This window comes from Podarcis cretensis (genome assembly GCF_951804945.1).
Source record: "Podarcis cretensis genome assembly, chromosome: 3".
Taxonomy (NCBI): domain Eukaryota; kingdom Metazoa; phylum Chordata; class Lepidosauria; order Squamata; family Lacertidae; genus Podarcis; species Podarcis cretensis.
This window is the reverse complement of record NC_137172.1, coordinates 66,859,409-66,875,643: the sequence shown is the minus strand read 5'-3', so window position 1 is coordinate 66,875,643 and position 16,235 is coordinate 66,859,409. Positions and strand designations below refer to the sequence as shown.

Below are 16,235 nucleotides of genomic sequence, written 5' to 3'. Positions count from 1 at the left end.
ATCCACGTCTCATTCATTGGTCCAGTTCAGTGCCTGGAGTTGCTGACGGCAAAGCGAGTTCTAGGTCATTCTGTGAAACTTCTTCCGCTGAGGTGAGGTCTTGTTATTATCATCATCATCATCATCATCATCACCATCAGTGCTTTTTTCTGGGGGGTATGCAGTGGTACGAATGCCCTAAACATTTTGTGAATCTAAGTTTGACCTCATTGAGGGGCAGTATGAGTAGGAAATTGAGAGTATCCCATAACAGTATTATTATTATTATTATTATTAATAATAATAATAATAATAATAATAATAATAATACTGTTAAAAGTTCCCATTCCTGTTGTTTTCCAGTCCGTTGTTGTTGCTCTTCACGCTTTCTGGCCAAGACCTTGTCGCTGTTCAGCAACCTCCACCCCGGGCGCGCGCGTCGCTCGCTGCCCTCTTCATTCCCTCGAAGCCTCCTCCGTCCTTGGAAGGCTTCCCGGATTGTTCATTGTCCCGTGACCTCCTCAGGCCCTTGGCCGGTGCCTGACTGAGGAGAGCGGGCCAGGCTGAGGGAGCGCGCGGAGCGGGACAGGGGCGTATCCTTCCGCGGCGCCCTCCCTTGTGGCAGCGGCTTCGACGCCTCTCTCCCTCTCAGGCAGCGTCTCTTCACTTGAAACTCATTTCGCTAGCCGGGAGAGAGCGAGAGCGCGCGGCGTCTGCCGCTGAGGAGGAGCAATGACGCGACCCGCTCTGCCTCCTCTCTTGGTCCTGGCCGCCTTACTGAGCCGGTGCGGCGCTCAAGTTCTTCAGCCGCCGCAGCACCAGCAGCAGCAGCACCAGCAACAGGCAGCGCCTCAGCAACGAGGTACGGTAAAGTTTGCCGGCATGGAGCTAGTTCCCTAGAGCTGTGAGGGGCTTCTGGTAAACACACACAGACACACTTCGGTTGCTCTCCCTCCCCAGCCCGCTTCTTCTTTCTCCTCATCTCTCGCCTGCTTCTTCTGAGTCTTCCCTCCACGTCAGTAAATGAAGAGAAGCAGCAAATGGTTGGTGTTTCACTGCAGCATCTCCCACAGATGGGCTGAAGAGGCACTTGGGAGAGCTGTGAAAGGCAGCCCGGCTCCAAGTTTCCCCTCTTCTGGTCAAGCTGTTATGCAGGCAGCTGCTGGGCTTCCACGCTGCAGAAGGGCAAAGTGGAGTCGGGCTCCCTTTACTCTCCTTCCCCCCCCCCCGCCCTGCTTTTTCGGTCCCTTGGAGAGCATTTGATTTCTTCAAAACGCGCCTGTTGCAAATCTGATTTTTCAGACCGAGGGGGTTCTTGGCACCACGTGTTGACGACTTGATGGGACACACATTCAAGGCCACGTCCTTCCAAGAGTCACAATTGACATCAGTTTTTTTCAGGCTGCTTTGAGGTTCTGAATATAAGCCTTCCAACTGAGAGTCCCCAGTGCTGGCATTTTATTATTATTATAATTATTATTAGAAAGTGATGCTTATGAACTGGAGAACTGAACCTGTGTCTCTAGGGAACAGTCCCTTTTCTGCTTATTGCCAGGTTTTACTTGCAAACTGCATCTTCCCAAATACTTCAGGCTACTGTATGCGATGGGTAGTTCCATGAAATAGTGAGGTTATTATGACTTACGATTGTGGTGATGGGGAATAACTCCTCAAATATGGTGTAAGCACCTAGGGTTTGGGCTAGGTGAATGTTGCATTGTATACTTCTTTTTTCTTACTCTGCAATATGATCAATTGGAAAAAGAGAAAAATCACTTAAGAGGATAACATGGGAGTCATATTAATTAGCGTAAAAAATGGCTCCAAAAGACATACAGCATGAATAAAGTCTTATAATATTGAAGTAATTGTATATACCGGTAGGCTTTAGCTTTAGCTAAAGAGAAAGAGTGCTTTTCAAAGAGTACTTTTCTCTTTGAAGAGAAAAGTTTGTGGTAAGGTTAGAAAATGGCTGTGTTGGGGGTGGAGGGATCTGACTAAAAATAGCAAAGCCTCTTCATGACTTTAATGTAGAAATCTGAAAGTAATTAAAACATTCAGACTCATCTGAGGATTTTCTGCCCATCCCACATTTTGCATCAGAGGACCAGATGCTATGGTCAATAGCCAACTAAGCCAACTAAGTTGGGGCGGGGGGGGGGGATGGACTTAAGTAACTTTAGTCCATTGATGTCACTGGGTTTGCTTTGAGTGTAACTTAGCTGGATATCATCCTTAAACTTGTAGGTTGTATGTGCCCTTTAGGAAACCTCAAATAGCTGGCTCCTTAATGCTAATTTTAACTGTTTGGAAGATTAATGAGGGCCTGTCAAATGATTAGGAATAAGCACCATTGAAATCAGTGGAACTTACCTTTCATTATTATTTTTTAGTAATTTATGAATTGCATTTTACATGCATCTCAAAGTAATTTATAAACATACCATAATGTTTTAACAATGTTTTAAAAACATTACAAAACAACAAGAACGATAGGTTTTAAACAATATAGAATGAGCACCTAAAGTGGAAACTTTTTTGATCTGTGCAAAGGATAGGGCTGCTTGTGTCTTCTCAGATTCTAAATAGAGTTATAATATACTATGGGGAGAACTCAGACAGGTTGACTACATTTGGAAATAGACTCACTGGAAAACAGAGAGCAGTCAGTCACATTTTAAAATAGCACATTTAAAATACATTGGGGCACATTCATTGCTGTTGCCATTTAGTGTTCAGACGAGGAGGTAATTTACAGCTATAGAAATACATATTTTACCATTTTTCTCACCTTCTGTTGTTATTTATAACCCCAGAGTCTGTCAAGACTGGCCCGTACGGGCAGGGGTACCTTTACCTTTACCTTATGTGAGGGACGCAGGTGGCGCTGTGGGTTAAAGCCTCAGCGCCTAGGGCTTGCCGATCGAAAGGTTGGCGGTTCGAATCCCTGCGGCGGGGTGCGCTCCCGCTGCTCGGTCCCAGCGCCTGCCAACCTAGCAGTTCGAAAGCACCTCCGGGTGCAAGTAGATAAATAGGGACCGCTTACCAGCGGGAAGGTAAACGGCATTTCCGTGTGTGGCTCTGGCTCTGGCTCTGGCCAGAGCAGCGATGTCACGCTGGCCACGTGACCCGGAAGTGTCTCCGGACAGCGCTGGCCCCTGGCCTCTTAAGTGAGATGGGCGCACAACCCCAGAGTCTGTCAAGACTGGCCCGTACGGGCAGGGGTACCTTTACCTTTACCTTATTTTCTGCAGTCTTAAATCTAGAATGCTGGGTAGGGATTAGAACTATAGCAATCCTGTTATGTATGCCATGTTTTTATTGGGGAAAAAAATCACAATTTTTGCTTCTGGTGGCAATTGGTTATTCTAGCAGTGACTCCTCACCACTATGCCATATGTTTTTAATGCCTGTACTGTAATAGATAAGTCTACTTTGCATGTAATTTATCTGGGTGGTTATGAAAAGAGAGGTAGTCAAGAGCAAGGAAAGAAATTCACTTACTGTCATAGAGAAATTATGCATTTTTTATTTTTATTTTTTAATAATAATAATAAATTTTTATTTATATCCCACCCTCCCCAGCCAAAGCTGGGGAGGGTGGGATATAAATAAAAATATATTATTATTATTAAAAAATAATTAAAATTAAAATTTTTTACTTCAAATCAAATTTTGCATTTATAGTCCATCTTCAAAGACTTCAGGGTGGAGTAAACGGTTCCCCTTATTTTTGTTCTAATTATTTGCCACTGCAAGATTGTTATTTGGGGCAGCAATAAGGGATATTATGCCCCTTCTTAGAACTGTTCTTCTTAGAACTAACTGTGTGATTCATGGTGTTGATATTTGTGCACATGGCTCTATACAACCTGAAGGAGTGCCTCTTCCAATACCATCTGATCTGATCTGGTGCTTTAAGACCTGTGTGTTAATGGCACAAGGCAGGACTTTGTCAGTGACAGCCCTCTGGCTATGAGCTCCTTCCCACCTGATATCCAGTTGTCCCACACATCATCAGCAATTGGTAGTTAGTGATTCACTTTAACAGAGGTCAAATGTTGTTTGCTGAATTGTGGTTTAAAGGTTGATATTGTTCTGTCAGTAATTTTAATCATTGTTGTATGTTCGTACTGTGTTTTAAGATTGTGGTTGCCTCTCTGCGTTCTTTTAGGAGGAGCAGTAAGTTAAAAGAACAATAAATACATGAATAATTGACTGATTAACTCTGAGAGGTGGGTTAGCACTGAGAGGTTTGGCTCAAGATCCCTTGCTGAGATTTGTGGAGACTTTATCTTGGATCTCCCCATTCCTAGGTCAACGCTCTAGTCATCACACCAGCTATAGATGATTGTGATACAGAAACAAGGATGTGATAAGGCACCATAACATTTCCACCAATATTACCAGCCTTCCTTGTTACTCACAATTACATCTCTGTCATCCTTGAAGCATTGTATATTTTGAGTGATCCAGATAAACTTTAATCAAAGGAGAGGATTGCAAGGTCAGCCCTTCCTGAGGGATATATCTGAACACCTTATAGAATAGAAGGCATTGTATGAAATACACTCTAGGAAACCTTTTTTTTATCTGAGTAACAGTTTGCTGCTGTTCCCTGTCTGTCCTTATATCCTGTCGCTCTTTGAGTGACCCCACAATTACCTCCTGCCTACTTGGTAGGATGAAGTTGTGGGAGGATTATGAAAAGGACTGTATTTAACAGGCTTGGTATTGAGCAATATAGAAGTTCCACACCCCTACGATGCATCTGCGACTATTTCATTTGTTCAAAGCTGCCATTTTGTTCCAAGCCAATCTAAGCACACATTCAGAATTTGGCACAATATGGGGAAAAGTTATTCTGTCCTTTCTTCAGTGGGGAGGCATTACATTTAATAAACAATACTGTGTAATAAATACTGTGATAGTACCAAATGGCACTTTCAGATATTTTGATATATATGCCTGTCAACCATGTTCAGGGCATTTGGGGTCATGAGATAGTTAAGACGTTTACAGGATTTCCAGATGGCAGTTAAAATGTAGAATTCCAGCACATCTTGCACCTCAGACAATATGCTACTCTGTAATTTGACTTTTTAAAGTTGTTTGGAGACTTTGTGGTCAGAAACCTGGAGTTAATTTAATATTTAGCTTGTTGCATCATATGTTACTTATTTTTCTGTTAACTGAACTATGCTTTTTTTTTCCTCCTAGAGGTCTTTTCAAAAGTATCAGGTCTGCATGAAGAAAACAGTATTTTAGAGCACTGGATCTTACAAGTTTGAATGCTTTTAGTTCAGGAAAACATGCCCAAAAGATATATAGTAGCCCTTAAAAAACCAGACTACACACTGCCTCCTCTGGAGTATTAGAATGAAATTTGAGTGGAGAAAATACTTGATGTAATTCTAGGAATTGATTAAAAAACACCCACAAAGCTTAAACAAGCTTTAAATTTCACACTATGTTAAATACATCCTTCCCAGACTTTAGATGAATTTTAGTTTCATATTCTGTTTGTTGAAGATTTGGAAATTGAATTTTTAAATTCATATATTCAGTTGGGTTAGACAATGATTTAGTGGTCAGTCCTTGAGCCACAAACTTGATATGTGATATCTAAATCTATATAAGTATTTTACTGGCAGAACTGTTAGTCATTTACATTTATATTTTTTCAACAACTTGGTATTCAAATCTGCGCCATCTGCAAAAAGACTAGGGAATCAACATAGTCTATGCAAATAGCCTGAATATTAAATCCCATCAAATTCAGTTTTTTTTAAATTTTTTGGAATATTTGGCCTTAATGCTTATTACTATTACTATTATTAATTACCTGCTGTTTACCCTATGGCCCCAGGGTGCATTACAGCTGTGATCCTCGGATGAAGCGTGGTATATAAATTCAATAAATAAATAATGTAGGTAATTGGGGTTTTAGGGTGGTATTCATAGAATCATAGAATTGTAGAGCTGGAAGGGCCATCTAGTCCAACCCCCTGCCATGCAGGAATCTCAGCTAAAGCATCCATGACAGATAGCCATCCAGCCTTTGCTTAAAAACGTCCAATGAAGGAGAGTCCACAACCTCCCGAGTCCTGAGGGAAACTCTTCCACTGTTGAGCAGCTCTTACTGTCAGAGAGTTCTTCCTGATGTTTAGTCGGAATCTCCTTTCTTGTAATGAAGCCATTGGTTCAAGTCCTACCCTCCAGAGCAGGAGAAAACAAGCATGTTCCCTCTTTCATGTGACAGTCCTTGAGATATTTGAAGATAGCTATCATATCTCCAGGGATGCGGGTGGCGCTGTGGGTAAAACCTCAGCGCCTAGGACTTGCCGATCACATGGTCGGCGGTTCGAATCCCCGCGGTGGGGTGCGCTCCCATCGTTCGGTTCCCAGCGCCTGCCAACCTAGCAGTTCGAAAGCACCCCCGGGTACAAGTAGATAAATAGGGACCGCTTACCAGCGGGAAGGTAAACGGCGTTCCGTGTGCTGCGTTGGCTTGCCAGATGCAGCTTGTCACACTGGCCACGTGACCCGGAAGTGTCTGCGGACAGCGCTGGCTCCCGGCCTATAGAGTGAGATGAGCGCACAACCCTAGAGTCTGTCAAAACTGGCCCGTACGGGCAGGGGTACCTTTACCTTTTTACCTATCATATCTCCGCTCAGTCCAAGTTTTTCTCAGGTTAGACCTTTTGCAATTAATGTACCTAACTTAAGTTACATCCATTCATTTCATTGTGCCTACTCTGTATAAAAGCTTAGTTGAATTCCACTCATAAGGTTGTATGCAGTGGTGTTGCTCAGCTGACAGTAAGGCTTCCATCAATGGAATGAGAAGAGAAGCAATTTTTGGTGATTCCCCCTCTTCCTTGTACTCCCTCACAGATCCTAAATCTGACCCAGGGGGTTGGGGCATGCTGCAGAACTGATTTAGTGAAGCTTCAGAGGGTAGCAGAGGAAGATGGACTCAGTGAAAACTGCTTGCCTCCCCTAATCAGCAGAGAGAAGTCTTACCAGCACTGCTGAATTATATAATCCTTGCTCTTGTACTATGATTTTTGTTTCTGGATACAGTGATCTATGATTTATAGTTGAGCAAACAGTTCAGTAACTTTTTCATTCCTGAGTCTCCCTATTGCCTGAAATATCAGGATGTTGATTATATGATTATGAGCCACCAAAGTAATGTGGTTGTAAAGTACGCTGTTTTTATTCTTTAAGGAGGTGGGTGACACATTTTTAATAGGGTTAAGAAATACCGGTACTTGCAAGATACACAGTATACTATTGGAAGAGTTTAATTACTGAAGAAGAATAGAACATTTTTCATAAGGGGCACTGTGATTCGGGTTACTTCCATATTCTAATACATGGATAGGAAACTTGGGGCCCTCCAGATGCTGCTGGACTACAGTTGTCATCATTCCTGATCTTTGGCCATGCTGACTGGGACTGATGGGAACTGGAGTACATCATCATTAGGGCAACAGGTTCCTTACACCTGTTCTGATATCTTCAGTGTAGTATTTGACTTCTCAAATCTGTTGTGTGCATAATGTGCAAAAGGCTAATGCCATGAACCAGAGAGGTTCACAGTAAGACCCATGCATACAATGGGATTAGTGCTACAATAACCATGGGTCTGTGGCTGAAATGACATCCTGTGTTGAACTCCACCCCTTCTCCCCATAATGTATATAAAAGTTTACTTGTTTCCCTAGGCCAAACTCTGTATCAGTAGCTGCCACTGTTTAGGATGAGAAAAATTGAACATTATGACTTTAGGAAATGGGATAAGATTTCTATCATAAATGGAAATTCAGCACCACATTCACACCCTTCAGAGGGTTGTCAGAAGTTTTCTTTGAAATGCAACTGTTCCCTTACGACTGCTTTATGCATACTATCTCTTGCATTATTATTATTATTATTATTATTATTATTATTAATTACATTTAGTAGTTGCTTTTTAAGAAAAGTAAATGGAAAGTGACTTACAATACATACACTTATTTGGGCTCGCTGGGTTGATATGGCATTGTTAATGCCAGATCAATACTTTGGCAAAAAGAATCTCAGTGAGTAATTGATGTTGCAGAAATTAGCAGGTAGAAACACAGCTATTGAAGTTGCATGGCCGTCAATGACATTCTGGTTGAAAAAGTAACATTGAATGCAGTTTCTGAAACATCCTTTACTGATTATGAGCTGATTATAATTTGATTGTACATGGGTTCCTGTATTGTTTTGCTGTTTAAAGATACACACATAGGAATCTTGGTGAGAAATTCTATTTTTATTTTGTATGCTTCATGGTATTTAACCAGTTGCCCCTGCTTCTTATTTTAGGTTTCATTACATAGAAGCATTGTATATCAAAGTGACAATTTGTGTTTGGGGCAATATGATGTTTTAGTTGCAATGTCACATCAAAATTTGTTCACACCAGCATATTGAAATTTAAGATAATAAACATTTCTTTGTAGCATGGATCAAAGCAGAATGCTTAAATTCATGGAAAAAATACATTTCAAAAACAATTACTTCTACAAATGGTAGAATGCATACAGATGTCTACATGATGTGCTTCTGTACAGCACAACATAAATTTAATGGTGATTGTATTTCATAACATTGCAATCAACAACAGTACATGCCAGTGTCACTTACTGTCCACTGTAATATAGCTGTCATATTTTTTTAGACAAAATATCACCAAGAAAGAATGTACTAGTTTAAAGCAAGTGATCTTTAAAGCAGGTGATGTTCTTTCATGCTTTGAACTGCTTCATCAACCTAAAAAAAGGATCTGATTCCATCTGACATAACGTGTGGCACCTTAAATAACTGCAAATAGAATTGGAAAGAAATATATGTAGCAGTCTTGACAAATCATGATTCAAATGGAAAGTTAACAAAGACATGGGAGAGATATAAAAAACTTGGATTTATTTTAATTCTGATCCTTTTAGTGCATATTTCAGATGCAAACTCATCTGACTGTATGAGAAAAACACTTTTAACCCTTCCCCGCTTTGTTTCTATCCTGCAAATCCTTCCCCAGTTTATTTAAAAATATTTGTTTCCCAACTGGAAATGACTACATTAGGGTGGCCTCAGGAAGAATTGTTTGGGCCCAGAAAATTCTTGGGAATGGAATCTGGCCAGCAAGTCAGTTCCTGGGTTCCTCCACTCTCAGAGGAATATTTTGAGAGATAGATGGGGCCCACTTGATAATCACCTGACTCCGCTGTAATGTTAGGTGATTTCCACTTTGCCAGCTAAGGTATGGTTGACATTGTTACTGACTGGGAACTTCCAAGCTTCCATGACTTCCATAGAAAACTCAGTAGTGCAGTCCTGAAATACATGGATATTGTTTTTCGTAATTAACAACAGGGTTGGACTACCTGTTATATTTTTTAAAAAACCTCTTGCTTGGTGGATACTTCATCAACATCACACATACAAGTTTCACAAGGGCTTGCCAGAGTCTTGCAACAGCTTATCCCTTTGAGTCAGAGCCTAATGTCATTACAGCAGCTGCAGCAAGGATATACTAAGTGGACTATTGTGAAATCTTACCATGAATAATAAACTTACTTTCTCATTCCAGCCTAAGTACTATTCCAGCATCCAATTCTGTTGGAAGTTGATAGTCAAATGTTTATGCATTGTTTTCAAACTTTTAAATCATAGCCAGTTCTTTCAAACAGCCATAAATGCTTGCATGTCACTGGGTTTTGCTATTCAAGCAGCAAGGAAATGCTCTTGGATAGCAGCTGCAAAGAGCTATTTATTTTATTTAATTAGATATTTATAAACCAAACTTTCATTTAAAACATCACATGGTGATATACGCACTAAAGGCACATTATTACAACAAAAACATCAATCACATCAGTAAGAGGCGATTGGCAAGGAATAATAGATTTGAAAGACCTACCTGAATAAATATTTTTAGAAAACATCTAGAAATGAGTAGGGATGGCTAACACTACGCATACTTCATGTGATAGGACAACTCCCATGCCTTCAGGATATGTGCCAGATGTGATAGAATTGGATGTTCATGCAACTCACGTGTGATATCATGTATCCCTTTCAGAGTTTTGAAGACAATTCCTTTAATAGACAATAAAACACTCAAGGCAGGTTCATAAGGATGTAGGTGACCCTACAGTAGTTTAGGACTTTAAAGGTTAGTGCTAGTACTTTCAATTGAGCTCAGCAACAAATGTGTACATTTGTTGCACAAACTGGTGCAAAGAAATCATTACAGTAGTCTAGTCTGGATATAAGCAGCCAGGTATACTTTCTCCAGAAAGGGTTGTAACTGGCAAACCACCTTATATGGATAAAAGGCATTCCAAGAACTCAATATATAACACTGGGTACAGGAGAATCCTCAAGCATTGTAATTGTTTCTTTAGGGAATGTATAGAACTTGTTTATCTAGACCAGTGGTCTTTTTAACCACCTGAAATTCCACGTTCTGCTTTGGCAGAAATGTAGCCAGGAACTGATTGCATAGAACTGATCCATTGCTCTTGCTGACTGTGACTGGTGTATTAACATCACCTATGGAAGAAAAATGAGTCATTGGAATTGAATATATAGTTGGTATGCACATGTAATAGAATGTGGTTCTTTTATAATACTGTCAGAAACAAAAGAATCAGGCTTTCTAAAATAGTGCCAATGTTCTGTTGGTTAGACGTGTTACCAAAGGATGTGCTTCCCTCTCCTAATCACTTCTGCACTGGCCATACAGTAAGTGGGTAAAATATTTGCTGGAGTGGGTGGGTGACTTTGCCATGCACACTCTATGCATTGATTATGCTTACAGCAGCTGTGTTTCTTTTTCCCAGTTGTAATACAGACAAGTGAACAGTGTGTCAGTTAAACATGTGGATATTTTCTACCACCTACATATCTTGGTAGCTAGAGAGAGCCTCCAATGTGTATTTGTTCTACTGAAGGCTAACAAAATCATTTTGTACATGAGTTACATACTATGGTCTAGCTGGCCATGCATTAAATAGCAAATAAAAATGCATCTTGCCACAAAGGACATTTTATATCCATCCATCCATGCATGCACTATGGAAAACACTTAACAGAAGATAAAAATGCCTATAATGCTGGAATGAAATGTGAAGTTAGAACATTTAACAAAAAGCTGTAGAAAACTAAAACAACAGTAGAATACTGTCATCTTGGTAGGACAAGACAAGGCTAACGGGCAGAAAAGAGGGCAACCCTTTTCCAAAAAACAATGCTGGCTCATGGTCCAATTGTTGGGATAATTTATTGTCTTCCCAATTGGAGCTGAAGAACTGAGTAAGAGCTGGGGTTGCTAGTGCTAAGTAAGAAATCGTGGATGGAAATGAACAACAAATGCCTGGTATTTTGACTGTGATAAGATCATCTTAAATGTGAGAGTTGAACACTCATCTCATTGTGGAATGGTGATTATTCAACACAGGATTTTAGTCAGTGATTTTACTTCTGTTAATACATTAAGCATGACAGTTGTTGAATAGAAAAGCAAAATTTTAGATAATAATGGTACCAGAAATTGGTAATCCAGAGTAGATTCTAACATTTCCTGAAAAGCATGCTACCATTCCTGGACTGTCGAATTTTGGAGAGTTCATAACTTTCGACAGAAAACATTGTTGGCTTCAGAAGCAGGCTTACCCCCTTCAACCCCGAAGCCATCTCTGGGAATGGGCAGCCATCACTGCAGAACCTCTGTGCCACTTCGAATGTGGCTGGTGGCTATTGGCTGAAGGGATATCATCTGTCTCCAAAGCTGGCCTCTGAACTAGAACAATGTTGCTGAAGCTGGAAGTTTCAAAGCAGGTGCCCCATTGCTGAGCTATGGCCTCTCGCAAAGCAGCTCACTTCATAAAAATCAGTAACGCATCATATAGGATGTGAAAAACACATCCTATAAAATATAAACTATAATCCATCTCAGCCAAAGCAGCCTTCTGAAACAGTTGTGTTTTAGTTAAATGCCTAAAAGTATAAGTGGTCAGAACCTGACTAATCTCCTGATGAAGAATTCTCAGAACTCAGAAACTTGCACACTTACTTTAAGACATTTGGGTTGGCTTAATGACATGGCTACCTTTACTCCAAAGGTACCTTGGGCTGTATTCAACATCCATGTCCCATCAGTGCAAGGATTTCTGATTGCAGAAGGAACTCCTGTCCTCTCCTCCCTCTGTACCTTTCCAAAATACGTTCCAATCTGCTGCTCCATGTAGATTCAGTCAAACATGTATGTATATTTATATTTATATTCATATTCATTTCTGAGAGTATAATTATGTGGATTTGCAATGCTATTTATTGGCTGTCTTTGAGAAAAGGGCAATGAAGAATAAATAATATGTACCCCTAGAGTGTTTTCAGTAGAATGAAGATCAAAGATTTAGATATTTTCTGGGGACATAAATACAGATTAAAAAACAAGCTGCATTAGGTATTCTTCTTGCCACTTTAATTTTGTCATAAGTAATTATAAATGTAACTGGAAGTTGAAAAGCAATTGCACTGGATAATACAGGAGACATTAATTTTCAGAAAACTTGTCACAATCAAATTTGAGGGATTTGCAAACTTAAAAAAAAGACTTTTAAAATAATTTTTTCCCTTCTCTACACTTTCATTTTATAATAGCAATGACTGCCCGTAGGCAGGGTAATTTTCATGTATTAATGATGACTTTTCCTGGGTAATGACTGAAGATATTGCCAAGAGCCACCAACCTTCCATGGTTGGCTATTAATCTTCCAGAAATGCCCTGTGACTTGACTGTAATGACTTAATTGTATTCTAACAGTTTGAAACCAGCATAATTCCCCTGCATTTTGTCAGTCATTATATATTCCTGGTAGTGTTACTAGAATTGTTTTCTTCTATCAACAGTGCCTCTTGAAAGAACAACAAAAACCTTTAATACAATGATGTATTTTTAAAATCATGAGAGCATAACCAGGCTGATAAAATCACTGTCATTGCATCTTTTCTTGTAAAACAGATCATTGCCAGTGGTGATAGTGAAGTTGCAAAAATAATCTCCTGCTGTAATGCCATAGTATACATCATTATTCATAGTTACATTGTACAAAGATTTGTACAGGACAGTGAAGAAAAGTACCTCAACTTATTAGTATCATCCAGCATATTAAACCTAAAAGCAGGAAGGTATTTTCAGCATTGTACTTATGATGTCACTGTGAAATGTTGTCTCTGGTGACCATATCCAATGTGTTGTGTAGAGGGGAACATAAATTATTGAGGAATATGGTTTTATTTAAGAAACCTGATCTCTTTAATATACCCCAGAGAAGGCTGTCGGATTATTTGGTCACAGAGTAGATCCTTGCACGTATGGAAACCTTTATGATTATACTGAGCTAGGGGCAAATTAAAATGTTAAGGGAGCAATAGTACCTCTGGTGGGTAACATCATTCTCCTTTTGGGGTAGTTTGGCCATCTTTGGTCCCACCTGGCACTCAGCTCTCACCTGTGGCTCCTGGAAGCTGCCAGCATGCAACAGCAGCCACACCCCGGAATGGTTTTGATTGGCCGGCTAAACCTTCAGTGAGTTAAGGACTTCCTCTGCATGCAAAGATAGGCTTCGGCACATTGAGTGGATGAGACCAATAGTGGGTCCAATGGTCAAGAACGGTCTTGTCTACATATTTTGTCAATGACATCATGCCATTATATTAACATTTGTTTTTGGCATCTGTCTCTCTCAAGAGACAATGAAGTGCCCGTCCAGGGTTGAAGTCAAACTGAAATGTCTTTCCCATGGTGCAAGCCTGGGCAGTGTGTATGGAGGTCCTAGGCTGTCCAGACAACAAGAATTTTTCTCTTCCTAGATGGGTTACTTTTCCAGGTTGACATGCCCTGAGTTCATGAATGGTATCACCCAATATTAACTTAAGAACATAACTGGTTGAAACCCAAGGACCGTTTAATCCAGCATCTTGTCTCCCTCAGTAGCCAACCAGATTTATCTGAAAAGCCCATAAGTAGAATGTAAAGAATCAGCCCATTCTGATGCAGTTATTCCCTAGATCAATTATATACCCTTTCACTTCGTGCAAAGATGCAGGATACATAACTAGTAATTTACAATGTAAAATTAAAAACATGTAGTGGGAGACCCAATGGTGCCACCTAAGTAACAGAAGATGTCTGTCTGTAAAACAATGAGGGATGCTTTAAGGGAATACCCACTCCCCCTTGTAGCTGTCCCCCACCAATAATCTCTGGAAATTTCACATTATAGCACAAGTTGCAGTACAAATTAATTTCATATAGTGTGAAATTTACTTTTTGCATTGTGTTGAGGTTAGCTTGTCCTATAACTTGTGGTATAATAGAAATAGCTGAGTGACTAAATGATTGAACAAGTTATTGAGCAATGGGTCACTTAAGTGCTAGCAGCCATTATGCTTATTGAATGTAAATGTATATGAAAGATATCTCTGCATCTTGGAATTACATTAACTGGTGACAGCTTGAGACACATGAGAAATTAGACCAACAAGGTCAGTACATTCTATAATTATGTTATTGTAGTTCCATTTGAAGGCCACTGTTTAAATCTGGATCATGCATCAGACTGATCCAATATGTCTGCTTTTTAATGGTGTTCTAATATAATAAGGGGGGGGGGGAGTCTCCTTAGAAATAAAAACATAGTAATGATATGAGGTATTGGAATTCCTTAATAGAGACACACATTGCTTACATGAACAATCAGTTTCCTGGAATCATCCCACATTTTGCTGGCTAAAATGAAAGATGTCAGCTGGACCTTGCGAACATCTGTTTTCAAAGCTCTAAGGAACAAAATTGTTCAGAATGTTCTCAGGTTGTACTACATTAAAGCTACTGATCTTTTTCAGCACTCTCTCACACAGTGACACACAACCCACACAATTTCATTTTAGAATGCCCTCAATAATATTTCACTTTCTTGGTAAAGCTAAACCCTATTTAATGAGAAAAGGAGATGTTTGCATTGGATCCCAACCATTGGAAGAGTGTGTGTGAATACCCCACAGCAAATTGCTAGGTGGCTTCCTTTATTCAACTCACCAGGCCTCTTCCTCTGGCCTTGGCACAACCCACAAAGCATGACACCTCTGCCACATAGCCTCCCCACTACAGTGGTACATCTGGTTACATACTTAATTCGTTCTGGAGGTCTGTTCTTAAGCAGAAACTGTTCTTAACCTGAAGCACCACTTTAGCTAATGGGGCCTCCCGCTGCTGCCACGCCCCCACCGCGCAATTTCTGTTCTCATCCCGAAGCAAAGTTCTTAACCCAAGGTACTATTTCTGGGTTAGGGGAGTCTGTAACTTGAACCGTATGTAACCTGAGGTACCACTGTACTTATCTGAGGAGGATGGCCCAGTGGTCAGAGGTTTCAAGACACATAGCTCCAAGTGAGCAACTTGCTTCATCAGAAGTTAGGAGACTTTTAAAGTATGTATTCAGACTACCTCTCCCAGGCATCACTCTCTTCAGAGTCTTAAAGGGTTAACCACTGCCTCCAACTCCATTCCATAGGCTCTTCCCTGGTATTCTCCCTGCACTGTTGCACCAAGTGATGTGTGGTTAGAAGCACCTAGTTTCTCAGACTTAGGGGAAGTTGCCCATGTGAGTACAGACTACAGGTCCTGGTAGCCCAGGACATTCTTCTGGGGACTCCTTTGGACAGACTTGTGTGCCGTGTTACCCTGATCTCCAGCAGACAGCTCAGAGCCCTGAGCTTGATCATGCTGCTTAGCTGGTGCTTCTGCAGTTTCTGGCTCTGTGTCTGGATTGCTGCTGGATTCAGGGGTCATGCCACTGACTATCTGAGTAATTTTCTCAGTGTTTAGCTGAGAAAGAAATTGCTAGATGCAGTACAGCCTGTCAATAAGGAGGAAAACCTTTAGCAATTCCCCAAGTCTTAGAACATAGGGGAAATCGATTTGTTTCCCCCCCCCCTCCTCACCCCCAATCTGGCATTTTGTAGCAGATAAGGAGATAAAATCCTGATTTTCACTGGGCCCCATGGTTATAAGTTCTAATTATTAACTCCTGTTCTCTTAGCTTCACAGTAATATTAGACTTGAGAAAGGAAATGAAGGAGGGATTGGTACTAACCTTGTGAGTCAGCTCCCAGGGGTGTGTTCTTTTAAGCTAATAAACAAATTGTAA

At 40.5% G+C, this 16,235-nt stretch overlaps 1 protein-coding gene across 7 annotated transcripts in view; it reads left to right on the top strand.

The window, feature by feature from the left end:
- The first annotated feature begins 655 nt into the window (after positions 1-655).
- The window catches only part of LAMA2 (laminin subunit alpha 2), a 390,451-nt gene continuing 374,871 nt past the window's right edge, over positions 656-16,235 (top strand). For 6 of the 7 annotated variants that reach the window (XM_079970719.1, XM_079970718.1, XM_079970715.1 and 3 more), the window contains exon 1: positions 657-841. In XM_079970719.1, the coding sequence (XP_079826845.1) occupies positions 712-841 (130 nt within the window). In that variant the 5' untranslated portion in view covers positions 657-711. Of the gene's footprint in view, positions 842-16,235 lie in introns of all 7 variants that reach the window. The other variant, XM_079970713.1, reaches the window with a different exon arrangement.